A 26,005-nucleotide genomic window follows, 5' to 3' on the forward strand; every position below is an offset into this window, starting at 1 on the left:
ACAAAGACTTATTCCATTCATTCATTCATAAGATTTGCAAAAGGTACACAAATTCACAACAGTGATTTCACAAAGACTTGTCGTTCCATTCATTCATTCATAAGATTTGCGATAGATACACAAATTCACACATGTGGTCCCGACTGTGTACAATGAGAAATAGATAAAAAAGTTGACAATTGTTGAGAACTCCAACCGTCGGCAACTATAAACTATCAACAATTGTCAAGAACAACTTTCCAATTACAATACAACTAATATTATAATTTGCGTACTACAAAGATGAGGGAGTGGACATCAAAGAGACTTCTTCCTTTTTGGGGCAGCTAAAAATTAAGTTGTCTTCTACACAACTAACAAAATATGGAGCTAAAACAGCACAACAAAACCACTACTAAATTACTGAGAAGATGGATGCCGAGATGTCCCTAGAGCTGTATACACCGAAGATGAGGTAGTGGACATCGGAGAGCCGAGTTGTTGTAACCTGTAAACCTCCTTCATGCACAACTTGAGACAATGAGCTACTAACAATTCTCGTTCCCTCAACGCCTTGACCATTTGTGCAGCCTCAACTATCTGTCGTTTACTTTTCTCCATTATTTACTCCCATAGAGAACTTACTATTTAATATGCAAAGTAAACATAGATATCATTTGCAAAACAATGAGTAACACTATATGACAATGCCAGAACGATAGAGTTTCAGAAAGATGTATCCTTAATTACTGTATGCAATGTGTACAATGATCAACTGGTTCTCAACACAAACAAAATGGGTCCCATAAATACTATTTGATGGTTGGTTAAGACTTCCAACCACCAAGAACTACCAAACCCAATGACCTGTTGAGAACAAATGACAACATTACATAACTAGCCGACTAATACTTACTCAACTAACACTTCGGCTAACAAAACATTTATTTATTAACAATTGGATAAACTGCCAACTACATCAGTCCCCCCAAAAAGAAGTCTTCTAGACAACGTAAACCAAAAACGGAGCTATGTACAAGAACAATTGAGGAGGAGAGTGAGAGGACATCCCTAGGCAAGAAGAGGATGTCGGAATGGATGTTGCCCCAGAAGTGGAGAGTTGTTGACGAAGGTGCTGCACCTGCTCCATGCAGAGCTTTAGGTCCCGTATTGCCACAAGATCACGTTCTCGAGACACCTTCACCATGTGAACAGCCTCCAGTTCCAACTCTTGAGTTGTAGTCTTTCATTGCTCCTCCAATGCTAACCATCTGGTATCCCTCTCTGCCAAGTTTGTCGTCTGTTGTGCCAATCTACTCTCACACTCAACCAACAGAGCCTCCCTCTCGGCCAAGGTGGCCTCAAATGCTAGGCGGTGCTCTTGCTCTATAGATGTCACTTTGGTCCATTCGGCTTCCATAAGTTATGATTGTTGGGCAACTTGCTCCTAGGATTTGTGTGTAAGCTCATATGTCTCAGCACACACTTTCAACATCATATGTACAGCTTCATCTCGTTGGCATGTAAGCTGATCATTGGAGATTATTGGGTGCTTCAGCTTATAGAACAAGTCTTGAAAAGTAGCCTCCATGCCAATTAAAGCTGCTATCACCTAACAATCTCTCCCTCCAATAGTAGGCCTAGCAGGGTGCCAAGCTGCCAACATCTCAAGGGTCTCAATCCCAGGCCATCCTCTAGATGTGAACAGGCTCGTAATGTCACATCCCATTTAATTAGCCTAGTTTGATTAATGAATAATTATTTTTTTCAACTGTTTAACAGCAATTTGATTATGATAAGTATCAATTTGAAGGTAAATAATAATGATTATTATGATGTTGATTATATGCTTGTTCCATAAGTGCAAGAACCGTTGACACTCTCTTAGGTTGGAGAGAGAGAATCATAGAGGATAAGGTTCTAGCCGATGAAGCTAAATTGTCATGATGGAATCTAGGCACCCATGCACTTAGACTTGCGTAGTTAGGTTGCCTGCATATGATAATGAAATATCTTATATAAATCTAGGATAATTAAATAATATAGAGAGTTGATGCAGACATTGGGTTAGAAGCCAAACTTAACAAAAGAGTGTCTTGCTTGTGATATTTAATTATAATTAAGAATTCTACTAAAACAGATCCAAATTAAATGGGAATTAATTTCAAGGAAACAAATTTAATATTAAATAAATAAAATTGTATTTTAATACTAATAATAATAAAATTTTATACTATATCTAAATAAAATTGTATTTTAATACTAATAATAATAAAATTTTATACTATATCTAAATAAAATTGTATTTTAATACTAATAATAATAAAATTTTATACTATATCTAAATAAATTATATTTTAACATTAGTATGATAATACGATACTCTATCTTCTTCAAGGGAAAACAAGCATTAAAAAAATTTCAGAAGATAGAAAATCAAATAAAAATAAATGAAAGTATCCTAAAAAAAAATAGATAATAGTTCCCCACTTATCAGGCCAATGTCATCACATTTTGCATGCATTCAAATCATGGCAGCCTGATGGGAAGGGATGCAAACCTTGGCCTTACACCTATCAAAAGCTTCTCTTTCCTTGGGAAAAAAGAAAAAAAAATAAAAGGATTATTAGGGAATTTCTGGGGAAAATGGGGTGGGCTTTATCCACGACTTTTCCACCAGCTCTGGAAGGAACTTCTGAAGTAATCCTTCTTTGGTACAGACCATGCCCAGTACACTTCTAATGGCTACCACTGCAATAATAGTTGGCTTTGATGAAAATTTGAAGTTTTAAATCTTTCCGCAATGTATATTCTTTGAAAGTTCTTTTCCTTCAAAATGCTATGTCACCAAAATGAAGGAATTATGTGCTAATTTATGAGCAGATGTGTTCAAAGGCAAGGTGTTGGGGTTTAGTTGCTGTCGATTCAGAAAGGTATTTTGCAGCAGTCTAGCGTCATTTCTTTTGTATATAATCTTTTGGCTCTATTGCCTCATAATGGCCCCAACTGGAAAGTCAAGCCTCATCAGTTACTCTATGGAATTGCATTCTCAACACAAACAACAAGGTAAGTGATAGTGGGTACAAGTATTCAGTCAGATATTTACTTATTTACAAAATTTTGGATACAGCAAAGTCCAAGGGTTTTTTTTTAATGATCTATTATAGAAATAAAATATTAATTAAAAGGAGTAGTATCATCCAAACGTTTGATAAATATTAACTATGCATTGGTTTGAAGTTGGAGATTTTGAAAAATTCATAATGCTGACAAACAGTCGATTTGATAAGCTCTTCATAAATTGAGCATTCCCTGTCAACCCTTCCTGGATGTATATGGACAATGGTGCCAAATATGTTGATGCTTATTGTCTTCTCTACTCTCAACAATGACATTTATTTACTGTAAGAGTGTTGTGTCTTTGCCCTCAAGAGCTGATTTCTTCCTCTGCGTTAGTGAGCACAATCCTTTCCAATATTGTGAACCTTTATCTGATGAACAGCAAATCCCAAGTATTAACCCATGAATGTTTTGATTGCATGAAAAAAAATACAATCCACCCAAGGTAGATTAGATGTTTGTGGCCATGAGCTGAAAGGAGTCCCATGCGTTGCTCATATTTGTCCAATAAGCCATGGCTGCATAGAACTGTTATGTGACAAAATGAAGTGATACACACCAAAAAAGTAGTAGGAAATAATAAGCATGTAGATACATTGATGAAGCTGAAACCGTAATAAAAGAGTGATCATGTTAATTAATACCTTAGTTGGGTATTAGCCCAAAGAGCAACTGCTTAGTATATTGGTCCAACTGTATAGAGGGATAAAAGAAATCCCTTAGATCATAACCTTCTATGAAACTAGCTTCAAGAAGGCATCAAGTTTTGGACTGTGATAAATGATCTATCTTCGTTAACAATATAATTGCAATACTTCCTTTAAAATGTATACCCAGCTATATTATTGAATTTGACTAAGTTCTTTAGAATAGTTTTTTTGACATGACCAAGCTTAGTAGTAAAATTGGACTTATATTCCTAGATGCACAGAGCACCATATGATCCTTTATAATGGACTTCTTCCTATCCTTTGAATTAATCCACCTTTTAATCCAAGTAACCATGGGTAGTTTATTTGGGCAAATCATCATGTTATCTTGAATACAGGTTCAAACCTCGCTGCATGGGCTATTAAGTAAGCTGCCATAACATATTGTGATCTTTGTGCCTTGAGGCAAATTGAGAACACTTAATTCCAAATAAAAGGAACTTATTTATCTTTGTATTGTTGGGAGATTCAATTTATTAAAAGGGAGCCCAACAAAATTTAAATACATGCATCATCTAGAATTAAGACTGTCCTACTGTCAATCGTTGTTTTGGTAAATATTAGTGAGCTGAGTTGCAGAAAAATATACTCCCGTGTGTTTGGGATTCTTGCAAAACCTTTTCTGCGTTATTATCTTCATTCTTTCCCCTTTCCAGAACATATTGAAGTTTTCAAATTTGGCAAAGGGGCATAAAGTTATGACTGGTAGAACACTGCCCTGCTACAATTCTGTAATTTGAAAATTGTTGGATGATTTAAGGATTGCAATAGTATGAGTTCAAATAATAGTTATTGTTAATGGTTATACATGAGAAATAAACTATAAATAGGTTACAATACTCTAATGAGTTTCTTTCTACATTATTTGGTGATAACCCTCAACCAATCAAGTCATGAATAAAATGTAAGATCCTTAGTATCACTGGTTTATGAACAGAGTTATGGAAGTGTGTGGTGTTGTGGATTAGCTCCCTTTATGACTAATCACCTACTAACTATTCCTCTCTAATGGACTAATTGATAAATATTATGACTTGAAAACACATCATCTAAGTAAATATCATAAGAACTGAATGCCAATTACAACTCGTCTTTGGTATTGTTTATCTATCCCATTAAATGACAAATTATCATAGTGAGGTGATTGGGTCATTTTATGTTATAAGCATTGATTATCATTTACTCACACCCATGAGTACATTATTTATATTTATTTACTTTCTACTCCATATAAATGTGTTTAATGGAGAATGCATTAGATATGGGTTGCATGAGCATATCGGTATGCCAGCTTGGCAGTGATTGGCATAGTGAACTAGATTCCATCATGCAAGTTGCCTCATACTGCTAGATCTTTGTGATGGGTCGGGCTTCTTCAGGGGAGTAGCATGGGGAAGCTAATGCTTCGTGGTAGAGTGGATATCACCTCAAAGATGCTCTCTCTCTTTTTCTCTAGGTTATGAAGGAAGGAAACAAAGGAGGGTTGTAACTTGTAATGCAAGTGATAATGTAATTACCTATTAGTGTCCATCTAATTGAAAAATTAAATGGCTCTTATATATCGCTGCCTTTAGTTCAAACCGAGCATGGCTTCATGATGTGTGCACCTAACCTGTAATGTAATTTTATTTTCTTTTTAGTTACGCAAAAGTTTAGTAAAAAGGACTTGTACTAATTATAATGATTATAGAATCATTTTATATATGATAAGAAATATAACAAAATTACCCTATTATTTGACTCATTTAACTGGATTTTGTTATTTCACTCATTTATTTCTATAATTAATGAGTGATTATTGAGTAGTTGTTACAGGTAAACTCTACCTCACATTCCCCTTGTATGAATGCTAAGATGTGTTGGACCTCTTGCCTCACCCGAGGAGAATGAGCTTTGTCCAACCGTCGGGAAATGTCTGCTACCTCTTGTATCACAGCTGCCACAGGCTCCAAGTCCTGGATGTACTTTTGAATCGTGCCCAAGTGATCCTCTTTGTCAGGTTTAGAAATCTCAATGATGATACCCTTTGAATGGCTAGAATCTTGTTCCTAAACATGTGAGTCGGTAGAAACAACCATGGGTAACTCCTGGGTAGCCAAGGGTGGCTGTTGAAAGTGGGAAGTCTCACCTTCTTCCTGGATAGGCTCAACAAATATAACTCTTTTAGACAAGGCAGCACTAAAAGAAATGCAAAGTTGCATGGATACAGATACGGCCATTTTTAAGACACGGATACGGCCATTTTTAAGACCCTCAATATGGATACGGCTAAATATGACATTCATAAAAAACACATACACATATATTGAACACGATTTTCTAAGTTATTAGAGGAGATTTTGAATACTTCAAAAGCAATATAGACACATAATTGCTACATAGATAACTATAAGTTGATTTAACAATTTATAATCTGCAAAAATAGTAGAGTTGCATTGGAAAGTAACCAAAAAAAATGGGTTGCTGAAATAGAAAAACATTTCATTTGTCTTTCTCATTTAATGTAGGTTTTGTTTATACCAATTTTTTAAAACAAATTGCATAAATGAAGTTATTATAAATTAAATTTAAGAGGATTAAGTCAAATTTTAGAAAATTCAAATCACATAGTATTTGGTGTTAAATTTGAACCAGAATAAATAGATAGCAGAAAACTAAACTTACGAACAACACAAACACAAGAACTTTATCTTGGGAAAACCCTCCACCTGAGGGTGAAAAACCCAGCCCACTCAAAAATGAATTTTATTATATCTCTGAAAATGAATACAACTATTGATAGTTTCAGGTTACTATCAATCACACTAAGATAAGTTTGATTCTCTACAACTCAATCACGACAATGAAGCCAAATGACACATCTCACATTCTGTAAAACTTCATATCTGAAAACTCTGAACACAGAAAACATATAATATTACTGATCTGACAGACTTCATACACAATAGTCTCAACTTGCTACAAGACAAAATGAGAAGCCAGCAATATGACTATCCATCTGCTAAAGAAGACGACTCGCGAAAATAGAAGAGCAATGTATATAAAGAATCGAATAGCAAGTGAAGAGACTCCACGATGGTAGAGGAAGATGTTGGCATTGTAGAGGATATACATTCTGTAAAACTTCATGTCTGAAAACTCTGAACACAGAAAGCATATAATATTACTAATCTGACAGACTTCATACACAATAGTCTCAACTTGCTACAAGACAAAATGAGAAGCCAGCAATATGACTATCCATCTGCTAAAGAAGAAGACTCGCGAAAATAGAAGAGCGATGTATATAAAGAATCGAATAGCAAGTGAAGAGACTCCACGATGGGAGAGGAAGATGTTGGCATTGTGTTGTCATTGATGTCAACCGGTATAGGATGGCAACCGGTATGGGAGATTAAGAGCAGTGTTGTCATTGATGCATACCGGAAATGGTGTCATTGATGTCAACTAGCATAGCAGGTCACCAGTAAGGAAGAGAATGTCATCTAGCATAATGATCATTGGAGTCACTGGTACATGGGTTAGTGTTGACTTGTGTTGAAGACATGTATTGGAGACCGGTATTGGATAACAACCGGTAAGTGATATGTTGGCAGTGCATTGTTGCCAACCGGCAAGTGAGCAAGCAGGGTGACCTAATGCATAATTGCCAACCGGTATGTTGTTGGATGTTTGGATGTGAAACAGCAGGACTCCCACCGGATAAAGATGCAGTCACCAGTTGATGAGAAGACTCTCAGTGAGTGTGCCCAACCGGATCATATGTGCATGTTTGAAGATATGCCTGCTCAAACAAGGAAGTCCTATTGGTGCAATGCCGGATGCAGATGACAAGGATCCACTTCCATCGGTAAGTGGAGCTTATCTCACATTATGCATGGAATGCATCATAGTCCTCTGAGATAAGACAGAAGAGTACAAGGCAGGTGATTGAAGGCTCACACCAAATGAACCAGTGAAACACTAAGTTGCCTCAAGTGTATGAAATCGAAGATATGCACCGGATCAGCCGGGTAGACATGATGAGTTGCCGGCATAGAGAAGGAAGGATAGGTTTGTCACTTTGACAAACCGGTTGAGATGATGTCCAGGCTGATGAAGATAAAGGAAATGGTGAATAGCTGCAGACAGAGGATGTTGTCGGAATGAAGATGGGTTTTGGTGCCACTGGTGTGCATGGTATGTTACCAGTATAGATGCAGAAGATTCTACCGGAATAGATTTCCACCGGTAAAGCTGCCAAAGTGACAAGTGAAGAGCTCTTGTCTGATGAAGTTGAGTATGTTGTGGTTTGGCATGTGAAGTGACCAGTTTAGGTGTTCCACTGGAAGAGCAGCAAAGTGCAAGTATGAAAGCAGACCGGTTAGGGTATAACCGATAGGGTTAGTGAACCGGTAGATGAACCCAGTTGTGTGGTTGGTCGGTGATCTTGTCTGAACCGACTTAGATGGCTTAGCAGAAACGGATGCCAACAGAGACGCCATGTGGAGTCCAAGTGTCAAACCAATGGACCGTGCATTGTCGGTGAGGTAGGTAGTGACCGGTCGACATTAATCAAAGGCAAACTGTCCAGGTGCTGAGCAGAAGGGTGTGGCTCGAGACTGATCAGAGGACAAAGATTTGATTTGGTGGCTTCTAAAACAGTGCGAGACACGCAATGGATTTCAAAGAATTGATTGATAACAGAATGAGCAAGACGCTCATAAATAATACAAGAGTATTTACAAGAATAGCAAGTTTCTAATAAGAAACTGCTGAGAAGATCGTAGAAGATCTTACTAAAAAAGAATATACACTATTGAGCATTAATACTAAAATTAACATTATTTTAATATTCTAATACCCTCCCTTAATGCTCAATCTATTAACTACACCTATAGACCCCCTGAATTTTACAAATTTATCAGGACCAAGGGGCTTGGTGAAGATGTCTGCTAGCTGCTCCAAGGTAGGAACATACAGCAACTGGATAGATCCGTCTTCAACCAGCTGTCGAATATAGTGACAATGAGTTTCCACATGCTTGGTTCTTTCATGGAAGACTGGATTCTTGGCGAGTTTGAGCACTCCCTGATTATCACAAAACAAGGGAGTTGGACCTGCCTGGGAGACATGCATATCCGCAAGCATTCATCGAAGCCAAACCGCCTCACAAGATGCCTTAACTGCTCCCCGATACTCTGCTTCTGTCAAGGAGAGAGCCACTGCCTGTTGCTTCTTACTAGTCCATGTGACAGCACCAGATCCCAAACTAAACACATACCCTACTGTAGATTTACGGTCATCAACCGAACCTGCCCAGTCAGAATCTGTGTAACCACTGAGTGTAGGATTAGAACTCCGAGTGTACAGAAGTCCATAATCAGGAGTGCCACTCACATAACGCAACACACGCTTCGCTGCTATCCAATGATCAGCCTTGGGAGCTGTCATGAAGCGTGAAATGTAGCTCACTGCAAAACTGATGTCAGGTCTAGTTGCAGTAAGATAGATGAGGCTGCCCACTAGTTGCCTGAACAAAGATTCATCCACAACTGGTGAAGATGACTGAGCTAAAAGTTTGAGCCCGGGTTCCATAGGAGTAGAGGCGGGTTTGCAATCCTGCATTCTGAACCTGTCCACAAGACTTCTGGCATACTTGGACTGAGAGAGAAAGATACTGTTCTCAGTCTGCCAAACTTCAACTCCTAAGCAGTAATGTAGAAGTCCCAAATCTGTCATATCAAAGGTGTGGCACAAATCCTGTTTGATCCCAGTGATCAAATGTGTTGAACTACCAGTAATGATTAAGTCATCCACATAGACAACCACAAACAGAACATCATTAATAGTATGCTTGATATACAGGTTTGCATCAGATGGACTCTGTTGAAAACCATGATCTGTCAGGTACTTATCAATTTTCATGTACCAAGCCCGAGGAGCTTGTTTCAGACCATAGAGTGATTTGACTAGTCTACAGACCTTCTGTTCTTGACCAGCAACCTTGAATCCTGGGGGTTGCATCATGTAGACTTCTTCCTGTAAGTCACCATTCAAAAGGGCACTCTTGACGTCCATCTGATGGACTTTCCAACTGAACTGGGTTGTCAAGGCAAGAACGAGCCGTATGGTACTCATTTTGGCTGTAGGAGCAAAAGTCTCCTCGTAGTCAATGCCTTCTTTCTGTGAGAATCCACGAGCAACAAGACGAGCCTTATACTTGTCTAGGGTTCCATCAGCTTTGTATTTTACTTTGTACACCCATTTGCAGCTAATGGGCTTCTTCCCTGAAGGAAGATCAGAAAGGGCCCAAGTGTGATTCTTCTGAAGACTCTGGAACTCAGCTTCCATAGCCTGTTCCCACTCAGGTATACCTTTAGCCTTTGTATATGTCTGAGGCTCAAAAACATTGTGTATGTTAGCCATGAGAGCAAAATTGACTGTATGTTGCTGTTTGCTCTTATTACCGGAGGTTCTACCCTCAATGAGCTCAGTATCCCTGAGATCACCAATGGTCTTGGCCCACCATTTAGGCCGAAGAGTAGAAGTGCTAACATCTGGAGGAGCTAGAAGAGGCTCAGGATCAAGGACAAGAGCAGCAGGAGGAGGATTATTCTCCGGAGGGAACTCAGGTAGTGCATCATCGAAAATGGATTCTGCATCATCTCGCCCATCAGGCGAGCCTAATGGAAGAAGAACACTGTGAGGCTGATCCTCAGAACACTGCTCAGAAGAAGGGGACTGAAAGAAACCTCTGTCTTCATCAAATACAACATCACGACTGAAGATAAGACGTTCAGTGTCTATATCTATCAGTCTGTAGGCCTTATGGTGATCATTGTATCCTGTCATCATGAGTTTCTGACTTTTGGAATCCAACTTGGAACGCTGAGCATCTGGAATCCAAACATAGGCAACAGAGCCAAAAACCTTCAGGTGGCTGATCTTAGGCTTCCGACCAAACCAAACCTCTTCTAGAGTCTTCCCCTTAACGGCCTGAGTAGGTGAACGGTTAAGGAGGTAGACAACAGTAAACACTGCTTCAGCCCAATACTTAGTCGGAACACTCTTGTGTTGTAACATTGAACGAGCCATCTCAACAACCATACAATTGCGACGCTCAACAACACTGTTTTGCTGAGGAGTGTAGGGTGTAGTCAACTGGCGTTTGATGCCATGGGTATCACAAAAGTTGGAGAATACAGAAGAACAAAATTCCCCCCCGTTATCTGTCCTAAGAGTAATGATGCTACATCCAGACTCTTTTTCAACGAAGGACTTAAACTTCTGAAAGATACTAAATACATCTGATTTGTGTTTAAGAAAGTACACCCACATCTTTCTACTAAAATCATCTACAGTAAGCAAAAAGTATTTGCAACCAGTAACAGAAGATGTATTCATAGGACCACAAATATCAACATGAAATAATTGAAGTACCTTAGATGCGCGCCAAGACTTTCCATGTGTGAATGAAGTCCAATGCTGTTTGCTAGCTTGACAGGCGCCACATACTCCAAGATGCTGAGTCTGAATATCAGGTAACCCTGAAACAAGTCCCTCCCGAGATAGCTGAGAGAGATACTGAATGTTGAGATGTCCATATCTCTGATGCCACAAAGTGCTGAGAGGAGAAACACAAGCTGCCAGAGCCACTTCAGGAGAATCACCAGTGTCAAGAAGCCTGTATAGGCCATGATCCTCTAGACCAACAGCAACAGTAAGACGAGTCTCTCGATCAATGATGGAACACTTGTGAGAACTAAACACCACATCTAGCTGAGGAGAATTCCTCATAATCTGACTAACAGAGAGCAGATTAAGTTCCATACCAGGAACATAGTACACATTCAGAAAGATGAGAGTCCTGCCACCAGACTGTATCTGAACAGTGCCTCTGCCAACAACTGTATACTCCTCACCTCCGCCAAATACAACGGAATCACTGAAAGATGAGAAGTCTATAAACCAGTCACGCCGATGAGAAAAGTGACGTGACGCACTAGAGTCGATGTACCAAGCAGAAGACCTGGCAAGATCTGAAGACCTCTTAGCCATAAAGGCATAAAAGGCAGACTCCTTCTGCTCGGAATGTTCAGCAACATGCGCCTTTTGGTGTGACCCTCCCTGCTTCTTTTGTTCAGAAGCGAGCCTCTGATGGCAATCTTTCTTCATATGGCCGTATTTGTGACAGTAATTGCACTGCACATTCTTCTTCTTAGCACCATCCTGTGTCTGAGAAGAGCCTTTCTGCTGAAAAGACTGAGAGGACTAAAATTTGCCTTTATCCTTGTGAAAGGATTGGGCTGTGAAGGCATTTTCCGAGGAGGCTGACGTAGTACCACTACCAAACTGTTGTTTCCAACGATCCTGCTGTAGAAGTTTGGTGCACAATTCTGAAAACTTCAAGTCAACATTAGTTGAAGTAATATTGAGGGTCTCAATGAAGTGTTCATACGATTTCGGAAAACTTTTCAGAGTGATTACTACCATGTCTTCTTCCTCCATAGTCCGACCAATAGCTTCAAGCTGATCTTGAATGTCCTTAATCCTCGTGAGGTGTTCCTATAAGGACATGCGTTCGTCCATCATAATAGAGAACAGTTGATTCTTCAGAAAGAATGCTCAGCTCTCGTCGGATGTCTCATGCCATTCCTTCAGATGCTTCCAGATGTCGAAAGCTGTCTTGCCGGAAGGAATCTGTGGTAACTGATCATCAGTCACGAAGAGTTTGAGAAGCATAACTGCCTCCCGATTGCGTTCATCAAACTTATCTTGATCTGCACCAGGTGTACCAGGACTGAGCTCTTTTCCCAAAACAAGCTGGTCAAGACGCCTATATTCAAAAATGGTCAACATACGCTGTTTCCAGATGTTGTAATTGTTGTCATTAAAGCATTGACTGCCTTCTAACATCAGGTTGGTTAGAGAAGCTATTTGCACGTTTCCCAATGCACTGGAAACAAAAAAAAAACTGAGAAGAGGCGCTGGCACAGAATTCAAAAATTTTGAATCCCACTGCAAAAACAGAGGCAGATGCAGGGACGGACTTCAAAAAATGAAGTACGGCTGGCACGAATTTCAAGAAAAAAAATTCGGCTAACCCAAAAAAATCCGAAGACAACCCAGAAATCCTTGCAAAAAACCCAGAAGGAATCTGCTGTCAGAATCTGGATCCGCTGGCTCGAAAATCGAGTCACGAAAATCGAGGCACCCAGAAAATTCTAACAACGACCCAGATGAGATCTCGAAAAACCCACCAAGAATCTGCAATCAGAAAAAAAATTCGACTGAATCTGGAGGGTCAAAACCCTAGCCGAAAATGCAGATTTCCGTCCAAAAATGGCAGAAAAAAATCTGCAGCGGGAAAAAACGCGATCACAAATAAACCCGCACGCACAGGCACAAGAAATGAATTTGCGCAGCCAAGGATGAAAATCGCGATTTTTTCTTTTTACACAGCAAATGCTTGTGCCTGGAAAACGCGCGAACCGAAAATCTGTGGTTTCAAAAAAAAATCCGAACAGGCTGAAACAAATCTGCGATTTTGTGGAAGAAAATTCCCAAAAAAATTCGAACATTCGATTTTGTTTTTCAAAACAATAGAACAAAAAAAATTCAGCTGTGAATTTTTTTGCTTTGAAAAAATTTCGAATTTTTAAGGAACCAGGCTCTGATACCATAAAACAGTGCAAGACACGCAATGGATTTCAAAGAATTGATTGATAACAGAATGAGCAAGACGCTCATAAATAATACAAGAGTACAAGAATAGCAAGTTTCTAATAAGAAACTGCTGAAAAGATCGTAGAAGATCTTACTAAAAAAGAATATACACTATTGAGCATTAATACTAAAATTAACATTATTTTAATATTCTAATAGCTTCATGATCGAGGCAAACTGTCCAGGTGTTGATCGGGATAGGTGAAGCTATCTGCGTGATCGCTTCATGGTGATTGACAAGAGCAAACCGAAAAAGGTGTTGTGTTTGCCAAATATGGCAAATGTGTTCTAGACACAGCGAGATTCGCGGAGTTTGATTGATCCATTGCAGGTGGTCGATCTCTAGAAGGAGCTCTTATTGGATTTGGTTTGCCTCAAGGTCAATGAAGGAACCCTAGCGTGCCAGAAGTTTGAATGTCGTTTTGGCGGGAAGACATAGTATAAATATGCAGATCAAAGACCAGATCTGTTGTTGCTGCATGAGAGAGTGACATCAATAAAGTGAGAAGAATCCAAGTGTTAACCAGTCAAAGAGTCTATAGACAAATCACAGAGGAGACTGTGTGCTTGAGTGATAACCGGTTAGAAGAGTTCAACCGGCAAGGGTAAGGTAATCGGTAGACTATAATTGAGCCTGACAGAGGAGTGCACCGGTGGTGATTGAACCAACACAGAAGAGAAGAGCAAAGTGAGAATCTGTGGAGAACCGGTAGTGATCAGAGAGCAAAGTACCGACAAAGAAGCAGCAGAGGTTGGACCGGTAAGGTTGCAGCAGAGAGAAGGTGAGCAGAGAACCGGTAGAGAATTGGATAGAGGTGAACCGGTGGAGAGATATATGTGAGAGTTACAAAGTTGTTTTGTAACAAGGATATTACTTTTGTTTTCATATATGATATTGTAATCACTGAGTTGGAGCTCAGTGCAGGGGTTGGTGCTCCTTGGGTCAGTGCCCTAAAATCAGGGGTTGGTTCTCCTTGGGTTGGTGCCCTAAAGCAGGGGTGGTGCTCCTTGGGTTGGTGCCCTAAATGTTGTAACCGAATGTTTCATTGTGAGGCTGGATTGGAGCAGTAGACTCCAACAGCATTTCTCACCGAGGTTTTCCCCATGTTGGGTTTTCCTTGTACATCCGATGTTATGTGATGCTCCTTTTGTGTGCGGATGCATGTGTGTTATCCTCTTATATCACCGGTATGTTTGCTTTATGTTAGATTTGCTAACCGGTACATTCACCTGAGGTTTAAAAGGGTAAAGTTTGGAAACCACTAATTCACCCACCCCTCTTAGTGGCATCTTGTGTTCAACAGAAGAGTCACCGACAGCCACCAAAGCAATCATATAAACAAAGAAGAATATCGAAAGGAAAATGGAAGCCAACGAAACGATGCAAGATACATAAAGGTAACTGAAGCCACGAAATAAATAAGAGACGATGGAGAGGAGAATAGATATGCATCTTGAATCTCTATCGCAGCATAACTTTAACATTTGGCATGGTTGGAAATCAAGGTTTTTTGGGCATGTGTGGGTACAGTATCCGAAGTGTATCTAGGTTGTATCAGATACGTATTCGTTTCAGATACGGGGATACGCGTGCCCAAGGAGGGACACGGGAGTTTCTGGCTTCTCTGAAAAATGTGAACCAACTAAGAGAAAATCTCATTTTTTTTGCTTTAAATCTTGAACAAAGATCATTTAAACCCTAAGAATCATTGAATGTATATTAAATCTTCTTCTACCATTATACTTTCAAGGAGAAGAATCAGACAATTTTTCAAACTGAAATTTTTTCTCAAGGACTACATGCAAATAGTTGTATATTGCTCCACTAAAGATAGTAATTGTTCACATTCAGTTACCATCTGTAATGCAAGTAGAGAACGTACAAACTTATACTTTCTCTGTTAAGTACAGCACAAAATAAGGCCAGCAGATTTTTTAGTTCTATTTACAAAGCATAAATATATTTTTTCTAAACTAAAATTTAGTTGTCCAACTCAATAAGATAATTTAGATATACTCTGCCACCAGCCATACCAGGCACCTTTGCATGTCAGTCCACTTCCGTCTGAATGATATTGGTCACTAGAGAAAAATATTTCATAACTTCAATCTCAAATTTTCAATGTGTTCCTTAAGGAACTTCTAAATTTTGTATTATAAGGATACAAAGAGAACAGTAATAGGCAAATTTTGCTGGTATGATTTCACTTTAAATTCTGAACTGTAGAAAGCCAACAGAATGAATTTCAAAGTTAGCATTTACATGCATTGTTTTCTTTGGCTTCCAACCCCATTGTATATTTGTTAAAGGACAAAAATGTGCAATTGATTCATAAATTTAACATTTAAACTTCGATTTGGAAGTGCAATAGCAAGAATCCAAACTAGATGAGGACCTAAAGAAATCTAATTGACATATAAAGAAGGACTGAAAAGGTTTAGACAACTCCATCTACCCCAAGAATGGCCTAATGTTCTCCATTTCCAATACACAAATGACTTAAATATAAAAACAATTAATAACTATGCATCAAATGAGGAATTTGAAATGGAATGAAGCAGCTAACCTAGGCAGAGAACTGAAAGGCCCTTTGTCATTCTTCAATCCACTTCAAGCTTCCCCAACCTCCTATTGTAACCCTGTTTTTCTGTAAAAATCAGATCACTGCTGGAATATTTATCCCTACTTTCACTGCAGAAAAACTTAATGCCTTGTTGGATCAATCCCAGCTGATCTGGTCCAACTATCATAGCATTTCTAAGACTCGAACACACATCTGCCTCAACTACAACTAATATCTTTGACAAAAAAGTTTCCTCGGACTAGATACTATCTTTGAAAGCTAATGTAGAATTTCATTTGAGATTAAAACCTCAAAGTTCATCTCCTATCATATTATTCAAAGTATAAACTTGATTGCAGATGGTAATTGAATTGACAGTATTGGCAAAGGACTAAAAGGTGAAGAAAAACAAACCAGGATCATCATGTAATTAGGCAATCCTGTATGAAGCACGATCAAGTAAAGAATGTTTTTAGATACTAGATAGGGTTTTTGCACATTGCAACAAAAAAACAATGTATGATATATTAGATGTCATTCCTATAAAACAAGAAGCTTCCAATGAAGATAAACTTGATCATGGGTAGATTTTAGAACATCATAGACATTTTACAGGATGAATGGGTAATGCAAATAAGTTCCTCTAAAAGCTGAGCTTTGTTTTACTGTGCAAGTATGAAGACAAGCCCTTTCATTTTGCATATTATCTCATATTTGAGTCTTCATGCATCAATTATCTTTCTAATACATCTATGATATGCATGCTTCATGACACCTATTTTGTAAAATGAAAGAAATTTAATATTGGAGGCCTACTTTTTAAATTTCTAGATTCTTGTGGTGCACATATTGCATATCCTGCTGTAGTATTTTCTGCCTCCAACAGATGACATCCATTGCAACAACAAATTGACATTTGTGGATTCAACTGAATATTTTTTCTGAACTCTTCAACCTCAGAATAACACATCTATTGAAAAAGGAGATATATAAAAGGCAATAGTATCCATTGACTTAGCTGGGAGGAAGTTCAATGATCAACCTCACCTTGATATCTGTAGTTACTTGCTTGCAAGGGACAGGAAACTTAACATCACCCATGTTTACTCCTTTCTACTCCCTGTACCCAAAGAAATAAATGATCTATACAAGGTTAGCATAGTGCTTTTCTACTAATACTTGCCAATTCAAAGGCAACAAAACATGACTGGCAATTCTTTGCATACAAACCAGTAGCCATGTTTGTAAAGAAAAGAAACAAAGGAAAGTTCAAACAAATGTAAACTACTTTCAAGGAAAAAGGTTAAGAAAGAAACTATTATGTTATTTTCAGCTAAATATCCCAATAGGTATTTATATATAACTAACTTCTCATCCCAATATGGACTCCCAACCAAAGGTAGTCCAATTATTCGTCGGTGAACATATGTGGACTATCACTAAACCCCTCAACTATGAGTGGATTGCATTTTGATGCAAATTGTGTTTCTCTTATAGGCATCTTGCGTTGGACCACTTGCACATACAGCCCTTGGATACGGTGGCTGCTTCATGATGGAATCTGGAAAGGGAAGAAGCACCATTATTGGGTGGTTTTAGTGGAGTACCCTATCCCCCACAATGGCTTTGGAACCTTGAGGCTTGGGTAACCCCAACTAGGGAAGCTGTTGTGTGTTTTGGAATCTGTGATTGAAGGGGACTTTTATCTTCAGGTGGCTGACCAGCTTACCCCCCTGCTTAGTATGGGTTAAATCCCCAATGATATCCCATCCAATCTATTTTCGACAAATTTAAATTCATAGTAGGGTAAGGTTGTACACCCATTTGAACATATATAAGGTCAATGGTAAAAAAAGCTTGCATTAGGAGGGTCACATAAATCAAATTGATATCTCACTTGGCAGTGACCTAAATTATACCTTTGTATTTTACCTTTAGAATAAATTACGTCAAATCTGACTCATACACTAAATGAATTGTAAGTAGCAGAAAAAGCTACTACATAAGCCAGAGTTTACATTTTACCTAAATCAGTAATCACTAATTAACAACAATGTACATTTGATAATTCATTTGAATGTCACCTTGCAGATTCTAACAAAGATCTTGTAAAAGATTTTAGCATAACCAGGCTACCCATTTAATATCTGCTGCATATTCTTCACACATTTTTCAAGCATATTATCAAAATTTAATTTGAGCTACTAATAGCCGGCCAAATTCATAGTATGAACTATTCATATTCACAATCATCTGACTGGAATTAAAAAACAACCATTCTTCCCCACACCATAAGTAACCATAGAGTTAGCAAAGCCTTTTCCATCACTATGCCTACTGTCATGGATTATACAATATTTATAAGCATGCAATCAGTTAGTTTGGGGTGGATCAAGCTGCCACCCACAAATTCAATCCATCTCCATATTAGCCTCCTTAATAGTGTACCTTTTGGACACGATTGAGTTATCATATTCACTTGAACATTCTCTAATTGTCCTTTTCAAATGACATGGGATATAACTATTAATCCAAAGGCTTCAAACCTGAGGCTAGAACCCATAATCTCAATCTGTGTCATAGGATTAAAAACAATTGATCCAAAGGCTTCAAACCTAGATCCCACAATCTCGATCTATGTCACAGATTTTGCTACATTTCAACCATAAAATTCAAAATCCGCCAAACTTTCGAAAAAAAAAAGCATTCTTTTTCACCCTAAAATTCATAAAGAAAAGGATTTAGGGTTTTCTGATAATTTATTTTAAAAGCATATTTTATAGTAGGGTCAGAGGGCATTGATGTGTTTTTCAATTTTTCAAATTAGGAATAGAAAAAATCCATCGAACAACAAAAACTGATCATTTCTAGTGCAGTGCAAGCAGATAAGCTTTTGTGTCTCAGCACAGATGACCTCACTCCCCTGCACATGCAACAATAGAGCTGTCCAAAGCACCTTTCAAAATGTTCCACATTGTTAGAACTGGCAATAGATCCTCACATGGCCCTTCTACACAACAACAATGGCAGCCATCCAACACTACGAGTGCCTCTAAATGCTCCAACAGCAGCCCTCAATCTTAAATGTCTAAAGGTGCTGTGCAAAATTATGAAACCTGGCCAGGTTACATTTTAGATCTCCACCTTCTGAAAAACTTTCATAGTTTGTCTTTTTATAAGTATTTATTACTTTATATGTTATTCTTAATATATTTAATATTAAAGAAAAAAAAAAATTAATTTACTTAACTGTTAATGTTTTTTAATAATTTTAATATTTTATATTTATAAAATTGTATATATATTATTCAAATTCAATAATGTTTTTTTCCCAAATTTTATTAGTTGATGAACTTATTCTGAATTTTCACCTTGCTAAACTCAAAAATGAACATGAACTTTGTAGCATGGATCTCAATTAGTTTTTGCTGGTTCTGATTCCTGGTTGCTAGATTCCAGCTACATGGTGTTGGTTGCTGATCACAAGATGTTAATAATTGTTGATGAAATTACAGCCTGTTTCTTTTGTAAAAGGATTGCCGCTTCTACTCTTGCTTTTCCCTAAATGTGTTTTGAATTGCTGCAAAGGTTTACTTAGAGCAGACAATACATCGATTCATGGCATGTTTGATGGCCACCGATGTATCCTGGAGAAATGGGTAGCAGTTTATGACAGTCAGTCATGTACATCAGAGTAAAATCATTTTTTCTATTTACGGTTGTGTGTGATAAGCAGGTGGAGTGATTAAGCATTGAAAGAGGCTAATTCTGAATTTTGCCCTCAAAGCACATGGCTTTACTTTTAGACAAAAGACTGTAAGTTGTCTAGAGTGTAAAAGTGCACAATGCTGGTGAAAAAAGAGGATGGGTAGGTGAATATAATGAAGAGTGAGAGTAAAAGTCAAATGGAGAGTTAATGAATAAAGGAATGGGGAAAGTCAGATGGGTTGGTTGATACATGCTATCTTAACATCTGTGTGGAGTAAGAAATTTGACAAACTTAATATTCTGATATCCTATTCCTTTATAACATCCAATAAATGTCATTCCTTGAGCGTCCTTGATGATTCCTCCTATTATGATCTGGGCTTTGATAGTTCTAATATTGATTTTAACAAGCTGCTTCTGTGATTGAAATCTGGGCATTTCATTCCCTCCATATACACCAAAGCACAAAATGTGGACTAATACCATGCATACACTTTAATTCTTCAATCTCAGTATACAATCCCATCCAATTGATGAGAGCTTGTAAGGACCCTTCTAATCTGTCCAAAATTTTCTGTTTAATGATCTTACTGATTTTGATCTCCGACAACTGATTATTGAAAGACATGGCGTCAAACACTTGGCTAGTGTTTTGTTCAGATTCTGATTACTGTTGGGAGCTCTGATTACAGATTCTGAATTTGTTTGATAAATGTTCGCTCTTGCCAAAACACAAATAATTACACTAAACTGAAACAATATGCATTGTTGCTGAGAATTTTCACCATAATATATATATATATATATATATATATAATTTTCCAAATATTTACAGGCCCAAACATTCTATATCTTATTATGATTTTAATTCGTACAGTACAAGAGATATGTACAATTCTGGAAATGTTTCCAGTTGGAGGACTAGAGTTCTCTTTTCAACCACATATTCAAAACCCTACTCATTTGTGATTTTGGGCAAGGACTTTGCTAAATGCAAGTAAAAACGTTTTAGCATTCCAAAAGTTTCAATCGATATCTTTATTAGAGATTTCTAGCTGTACAAAAGCATATTAACAAACCTGAATTCATAGCTGAAGACTGTCCATTCTAGTCAATTCAATCAAGCACGGAAGGTGCTCCAAACTGCTCCCACACGCACACAGTGGACTGGGGCTACGTCCAACCCACGTCTTCTCTCAGGGCCTTTCTCCTCACAGAAGCTTCTCGAAAATTCTTCCTTCAGAAAATAAGCTCCTTCCCGTGAATATAACGTTGCAAGAGTTTTTTATCAAAACCCATACAAAACATAATAATCTAACTTTTTCATCGTGCCCCTTTTCCACTTATAAAATATAATCTTACTGTATAAGGTTTGGTCTAAATAAAGTAACTTATAAAATGAAGTTACCAAAAAACTGAGATTTGTAAGTTGTAATTGTTGTAATTGCAAGTTACAGCTGGTAACTTGTCTCCATAATAATGTCTGTGACATCTTAAACCAATTAATAACAAGAGCTGCAATGCAGCTGGAGTCCCTGCCATTTGGAAAAAAAATTGAGATTTGTAAGTTGTAATTGTTGTAATTGCAAGTTACGGCTGGTAATGGCAGGTGTTGTTGGGAGGGTGATACAGAATATTGAAGTTTTTTCAATATTAATTTCAAAATACAATCACCAGAGATCAACCATAAACATGAAAAGCACAAAACAATAATTTATAAATTTAAAGGACTAATCAAAAGAAAGTTTGCAATATATTTTAGATAAAAAGATGAGCCAAAAAGGATTTTGCAGTGAACTGTCTAATAAGTTGGAAGAACATGCTAGTAATCCTACACTTTTGTTTTTGTAACTATTTCATGCTATTGAAGAAAGATGTCATGCAAAAACAGAGAACACCATTTTGAAAACAAATAACTAAGCATTGATTAATAAATCCATATGCATTTGCTAAAATCTATATTAATCGATATGCATTTGCTAAAACCTAACATTGGTTTTGAATTATATATGCTACGAAATGGAACAAATTTTCATAGCATCTTGAGCAAAATTAATTTAATTCAACCATTTTTTTTATTTTTTTTTAATAAAATTGTGGTTAACTTATTTGTGTCAATGTCAAAGTTGCTAACAAATTTAATCTTTGAAAAATAGATTTCATGTTATTTAACTCTATTAATAATATTTGAAAATTGGATTACAACTTATTAACTCTATTACCATGTAAAGCTACCCTATGAAGTTCTATCAAATTTAAACATTTAAGATTAGAGCAGTAAAAATTTAAGAGAATCCTAATAGTTTATAGTTTTTCATGTGATTATAATTACTATGTTTTGTTGTTATTGATAGCTACTTGGTACTGACATTTAAATTTGTTTTCAAAATTAATTTTAGTTACAAATTACTTGTATATCACCTATAAAATTACTTTAAATATATTTATGAGAAAATGACAGGAACTATAATAACTATATGAAGAGTTTAATACAAGTCAAAAAAATAATGAAGGAAGGGTTGCACAAAAATTCTTTGGAAGGCACCAAATTAAAAAAAAATTGAAATGATGACTGAATGCGTTGAAGGGGAATTAGAAGCTGGAAGGGCACAAGATAAGAAGAGAAAACACTGCACCAAAGAATATGGGAATGTTAACGCAGGAATAGGAAGAAAAAAAGGGCTTGAGAAGTTAGAGAGACACCGTTAATCTTTTTTAAATCAATAGCCCTTATAAAGTATGTTATCCTATAAGTACAACAATTTCTATGATTATAGATTGTTTCAAATTTTTCATAATATAATTTTGTATTTAAAATTTAATCTCCAAAGACATTTAAATATGGATTGCAGAGAGGACTTCAATAAAAAGTCATTGTCATGCATGTGGATAATAGTAATATTATTCCATTGCTTCAAATTTTTGGCAAACAAAAACTGGTTACGTAGCATTGTTCACCCAAAATGGAAGAACAAAATACACTTGACAAAACTAAAATCCTATTACAACCTTAGAAACCAATAATCAGAGATAATATAATATTGCTTACCCAGAGATTAAGAACAACCGATGTTCGATTCCAAAATCAATGAAAATCGATGCAGACTATGTCACAAAAAAATTCGTAAACAATGTGACCGAAGGTGACTGCAATTAATGGGCCCATTAATGATGGCAGTGAAGAGGTGGAGTACAACATATGCGGCGGCACAGGGGCGAAGAAAAAGGGCATAGGTGGTAGTGTTCCAACTTTATATACATTTTTTTCAAAGAAAAAACCATGAAAAGAAGACCAAGTACTAGATAAAATTTGGCATACGATCTGGTTTTACTTTTTTCCATCTGTGCATCAATGTAACTTTCAGTATCTTCTTCTTTCCTTGGCAGCCTGTTGACTGTCCTCCTCTCATATATATCCAGTACAAAAACATACTGAAAGAATTATCAACTAAGAAATTGTCCTTAAAATCCAAATTAGAGCTTAAGGACATGCAAAACATGCATATCTAGCAAAAGCAACTCCAATCCACAAAATACAAAATTGATTTATTTGGCTAGCTTAAAAGTTTCAATGGGTCAAAATCATGCACAGTACCTACAGCTCAAAATTTTCTCCAAATTCAATTACCCTAATTTTACATGTTCAGAAGTTTTGAGTTTATAAAGTTTCCAAATTCAGAAGAAAGTGGTGAAATTAATGTTACTGCTATATGATTGAGATTGGATTATAGGGACTCAAAGAGTTCCATTGGAGTTGCAACACTTAGTTTCCTCAATGTTGACTTGCTTTGGTTTTCATTTGGCATCTCTCTGTTCATCTGTCTATGATAAGAAAGTTAAAATACAACCTTTGCTCTCTCTGGTAGTTTGTTTGTGAAGTGGGAGCTTTGGAACAAGGAATTCATGCCCATTACATTCAGTCTGGAATTCAATGAACAATCTGTTCGTTTAGCATGCCAAGAGTGTGAGTTTGGTGAAAGGTCACAAAGTTCTAAACTAAATGGTCAAGAAATTTCATGGGCTGTCATGATCAGAACCCATAAAGAATTTATGAACACGTTGGTGATTCCTTAGTACTTTTTAAAAAAATGAGAAGGACATATGGCCAACTACTTTACCCTTTCTACCGCTCTCCCAGAATGATTTATAGTGCTTCAAAGAAGGTTCGTTTACATATATGCAGAATGTGGAAGTTTAGACAAAGCCCCTAAACTGTTGTCTCATATCCAATGACAAGATGCAACCAAGGGTCTTCAATTTCAACCAAGCCTTACCAAAACGACTGATCAACTTCATAGAAGCAGAGGTCGCGCAGGCAAAGAAACAGGAAACAAAGTAGAGACATAAAAAATTATTTTAATTTCAAGAGAATTTTCAAATTGTGCATAGGAAGACAAGAAGACGTTGGCCAAATATGAAATAAGGGAATTAATGAGATGCATGGACAGGTAAGGATAGTGCGCATAAATGAAAATAAGACAGTTTTATTAATTAGCAAGAAGAATTCGAATGGATGTCCAGAATGTGAATCGTATGCAGAGCAATATAAGAGAAGGGGAAAAATTCATGTGTGGGGAGGCTGCGAAGTGTAAGTTGCAGAGAGGGTCTCGATTGAGGAAGCATCAGCCGAAGGGTATTGCTTAGTGTGAGAGAGGCCATTGAAGGTCATATTTGTAATTAATGTGTTGCAGATTTAAAAGAATGGAACTATATTTCACTGTTCTTCTGTTGAGTTAAAAACAAAGACTCTGTTTTTGTAAGTTTGTTTTGTGTTTTGTATTTAAGTGTTGAAGGCGGGAGAGAGTTTCTTTTGTCATTCATCAGAAAGAGAACAACCTAATTTAGTAGAAGAGCCTCAGCTAAAGAGCACTTGGGATTTTTTATGTAACTCGTTGTGTAGCATAGGATAGCAGGAACTCTGTTGATAATCTTAATGGACAAAGACACTTTCAAATAATAGTCCTAACATTCTCAAAGTATTCACAGATTAGGCAAGTGATCACAAGATTTTCTAGAAAACAAGCTATTTGCAGATAGCAAAAAAAATAAAAGCATAGAAAAAAAAATTGACATTTCCTAGAAAATTGTATACCAGTTGCAATGAGAGCAGCTGAGTAATTGGGAAGCGAGGAGGAATGCGCTCCTCTACAAAGCATGGGTTAATCGGCTATACCCAAGGATTTAGAGCAGTTAGTGATAATGGCTTTGCTATTCTTTTTCTGGTTGCAGGGGCTATTAAGCATGTATAAAGAGGAACAAAAAAGCAACAACAGACGTCTTCACTGGGAGAAGTGACAAAAGAACAACAAGGGTCACAACAAGGGTCTTAGGAGGAGGCATCTTCATCAGAAGGGACGAAAAAGCTAAATAGGTTTTTCAGAAACAACAATAAAATAACTAAATTGGGATATCTAGCTAGAGCCAGATGCAGATAGTGTTTGAACGGTAGGTAAATCATACCCGGGTTTCTGTCACTCTCTTCTACTGTCTTGGAAATCGCCTCGAAAAATGATTGCCCCTCTTTTGCTCAGCGTGGAGAGACTGCGCATAATAGTTTTGTTTCGAAAGGGAGAAAATAAAGAATTCTTAATGGACTACAAGGAAAATAAAAATCAATGAGCCTGATAAGCAGACACGTTTATTATTCTACAAAATGCCGCAAGAAACCCTAGGGAGGAGACACGTCTACCGCAAGTGAAATGGTAAAATAGCTGCCTTCGAATCGTGAAAGATTTTTACTTAATGAAAAAGAAAAAAATGCCGGGAAAAATCTAAGTAGCCAATCATAATTTAGAAACAATTATTGAATAATGCATTTTAATAGCAAAAAATTTTAAAACCATAGGTTAAACGTTGTGTGGGGTCTGAATTAATTAGCACAAGCATAGTGAAAAACATTAGTCTCCGCCTAAAGGGAGAGACTAATAAGAAATTAATATTCTTCTTTTATAATAAAATCAATTAATAATATTGTTTTTGTAATTATATCTTGTTATATATAATATAAGTACCTCAACATCCTAAAAAGAAAGCTATTTATATCGGCTACAATTTCTTTTTTTTCCATGAATGCTTTTTTATGTCTCTAAAGTTATTTTGATCATTTACGAGGGTCATTCACAGAATCTAGTTTCGAGACTTCAACCTATATTCAAGTAAGTTTAAACAACATTCTAGAGTTATTGTGTTCCGATTTTTTATTTTTGCTTTCTTTAA

The 26,005-nt window shown here is 37.0% G+C and overlaps 1 protein-coding gene across 9 annotated transcripts in view; it reads right to left on the bottom strand.

The window, feature by feature from the left end:
- LOC131033765 (uncharacterized) overlaps positions 1 to 25,463 on the bottom strand; it is a 46,330-nt gene extending 20,867 nt beyond the window's left edge. Inside the window, exons 1-4 of one of the 9 annotated variants that reach the window (XM_057965048.2) lie at positions 25,250 to 25,455; positions 21,198 to 21,324; positions 20,869 to 21,026; positions 17,129 to 17,201 (exon numbers count right to left, since the gene is read on the bottom strand). In XM_057965048.2, the coding sequence (XP_057821031.1) occupies positions 17,129 to 17,182 (54 nt within the window). In that variant the 5' untranslated portion in view covers positions 17,183 to 17,201; positions 20,869 to 21,026; positions 21,198 to 21,324; positions 25,250 to 25,455. Of the gene's footprint in view, positions 1 to 17,128; positions 17,202 to 20,868; positions 21,044 to 21,197; positions 21,325 to 24,881; positions 25,202 to 25,249 lie in introns of those variants that run through there. The other 8 variants (XM_057965047.2, XM_059218500.1, XM_057965046.2 and 5 more) reach the window with 8 other exon arrangements.
- Positions 25,464 to 26,005: the final 542 nt, after the last annotated feature.

The sequence above is a fragment of the Cryptomeria japonica genome, chromosome 3, assembly GCF_030272615.1.
Source record: "Cryptomeria japonica chromosome 3, Sugi_1.0, whole genome shotgun sequence".
Classification (NCBI taxonomy): Eukaryota; Viridiplantae; Streptophyta; class Pinopsida; order Cupressales; family Cupressaceae; genus Cryptomeria; species Cryptomeria japonica.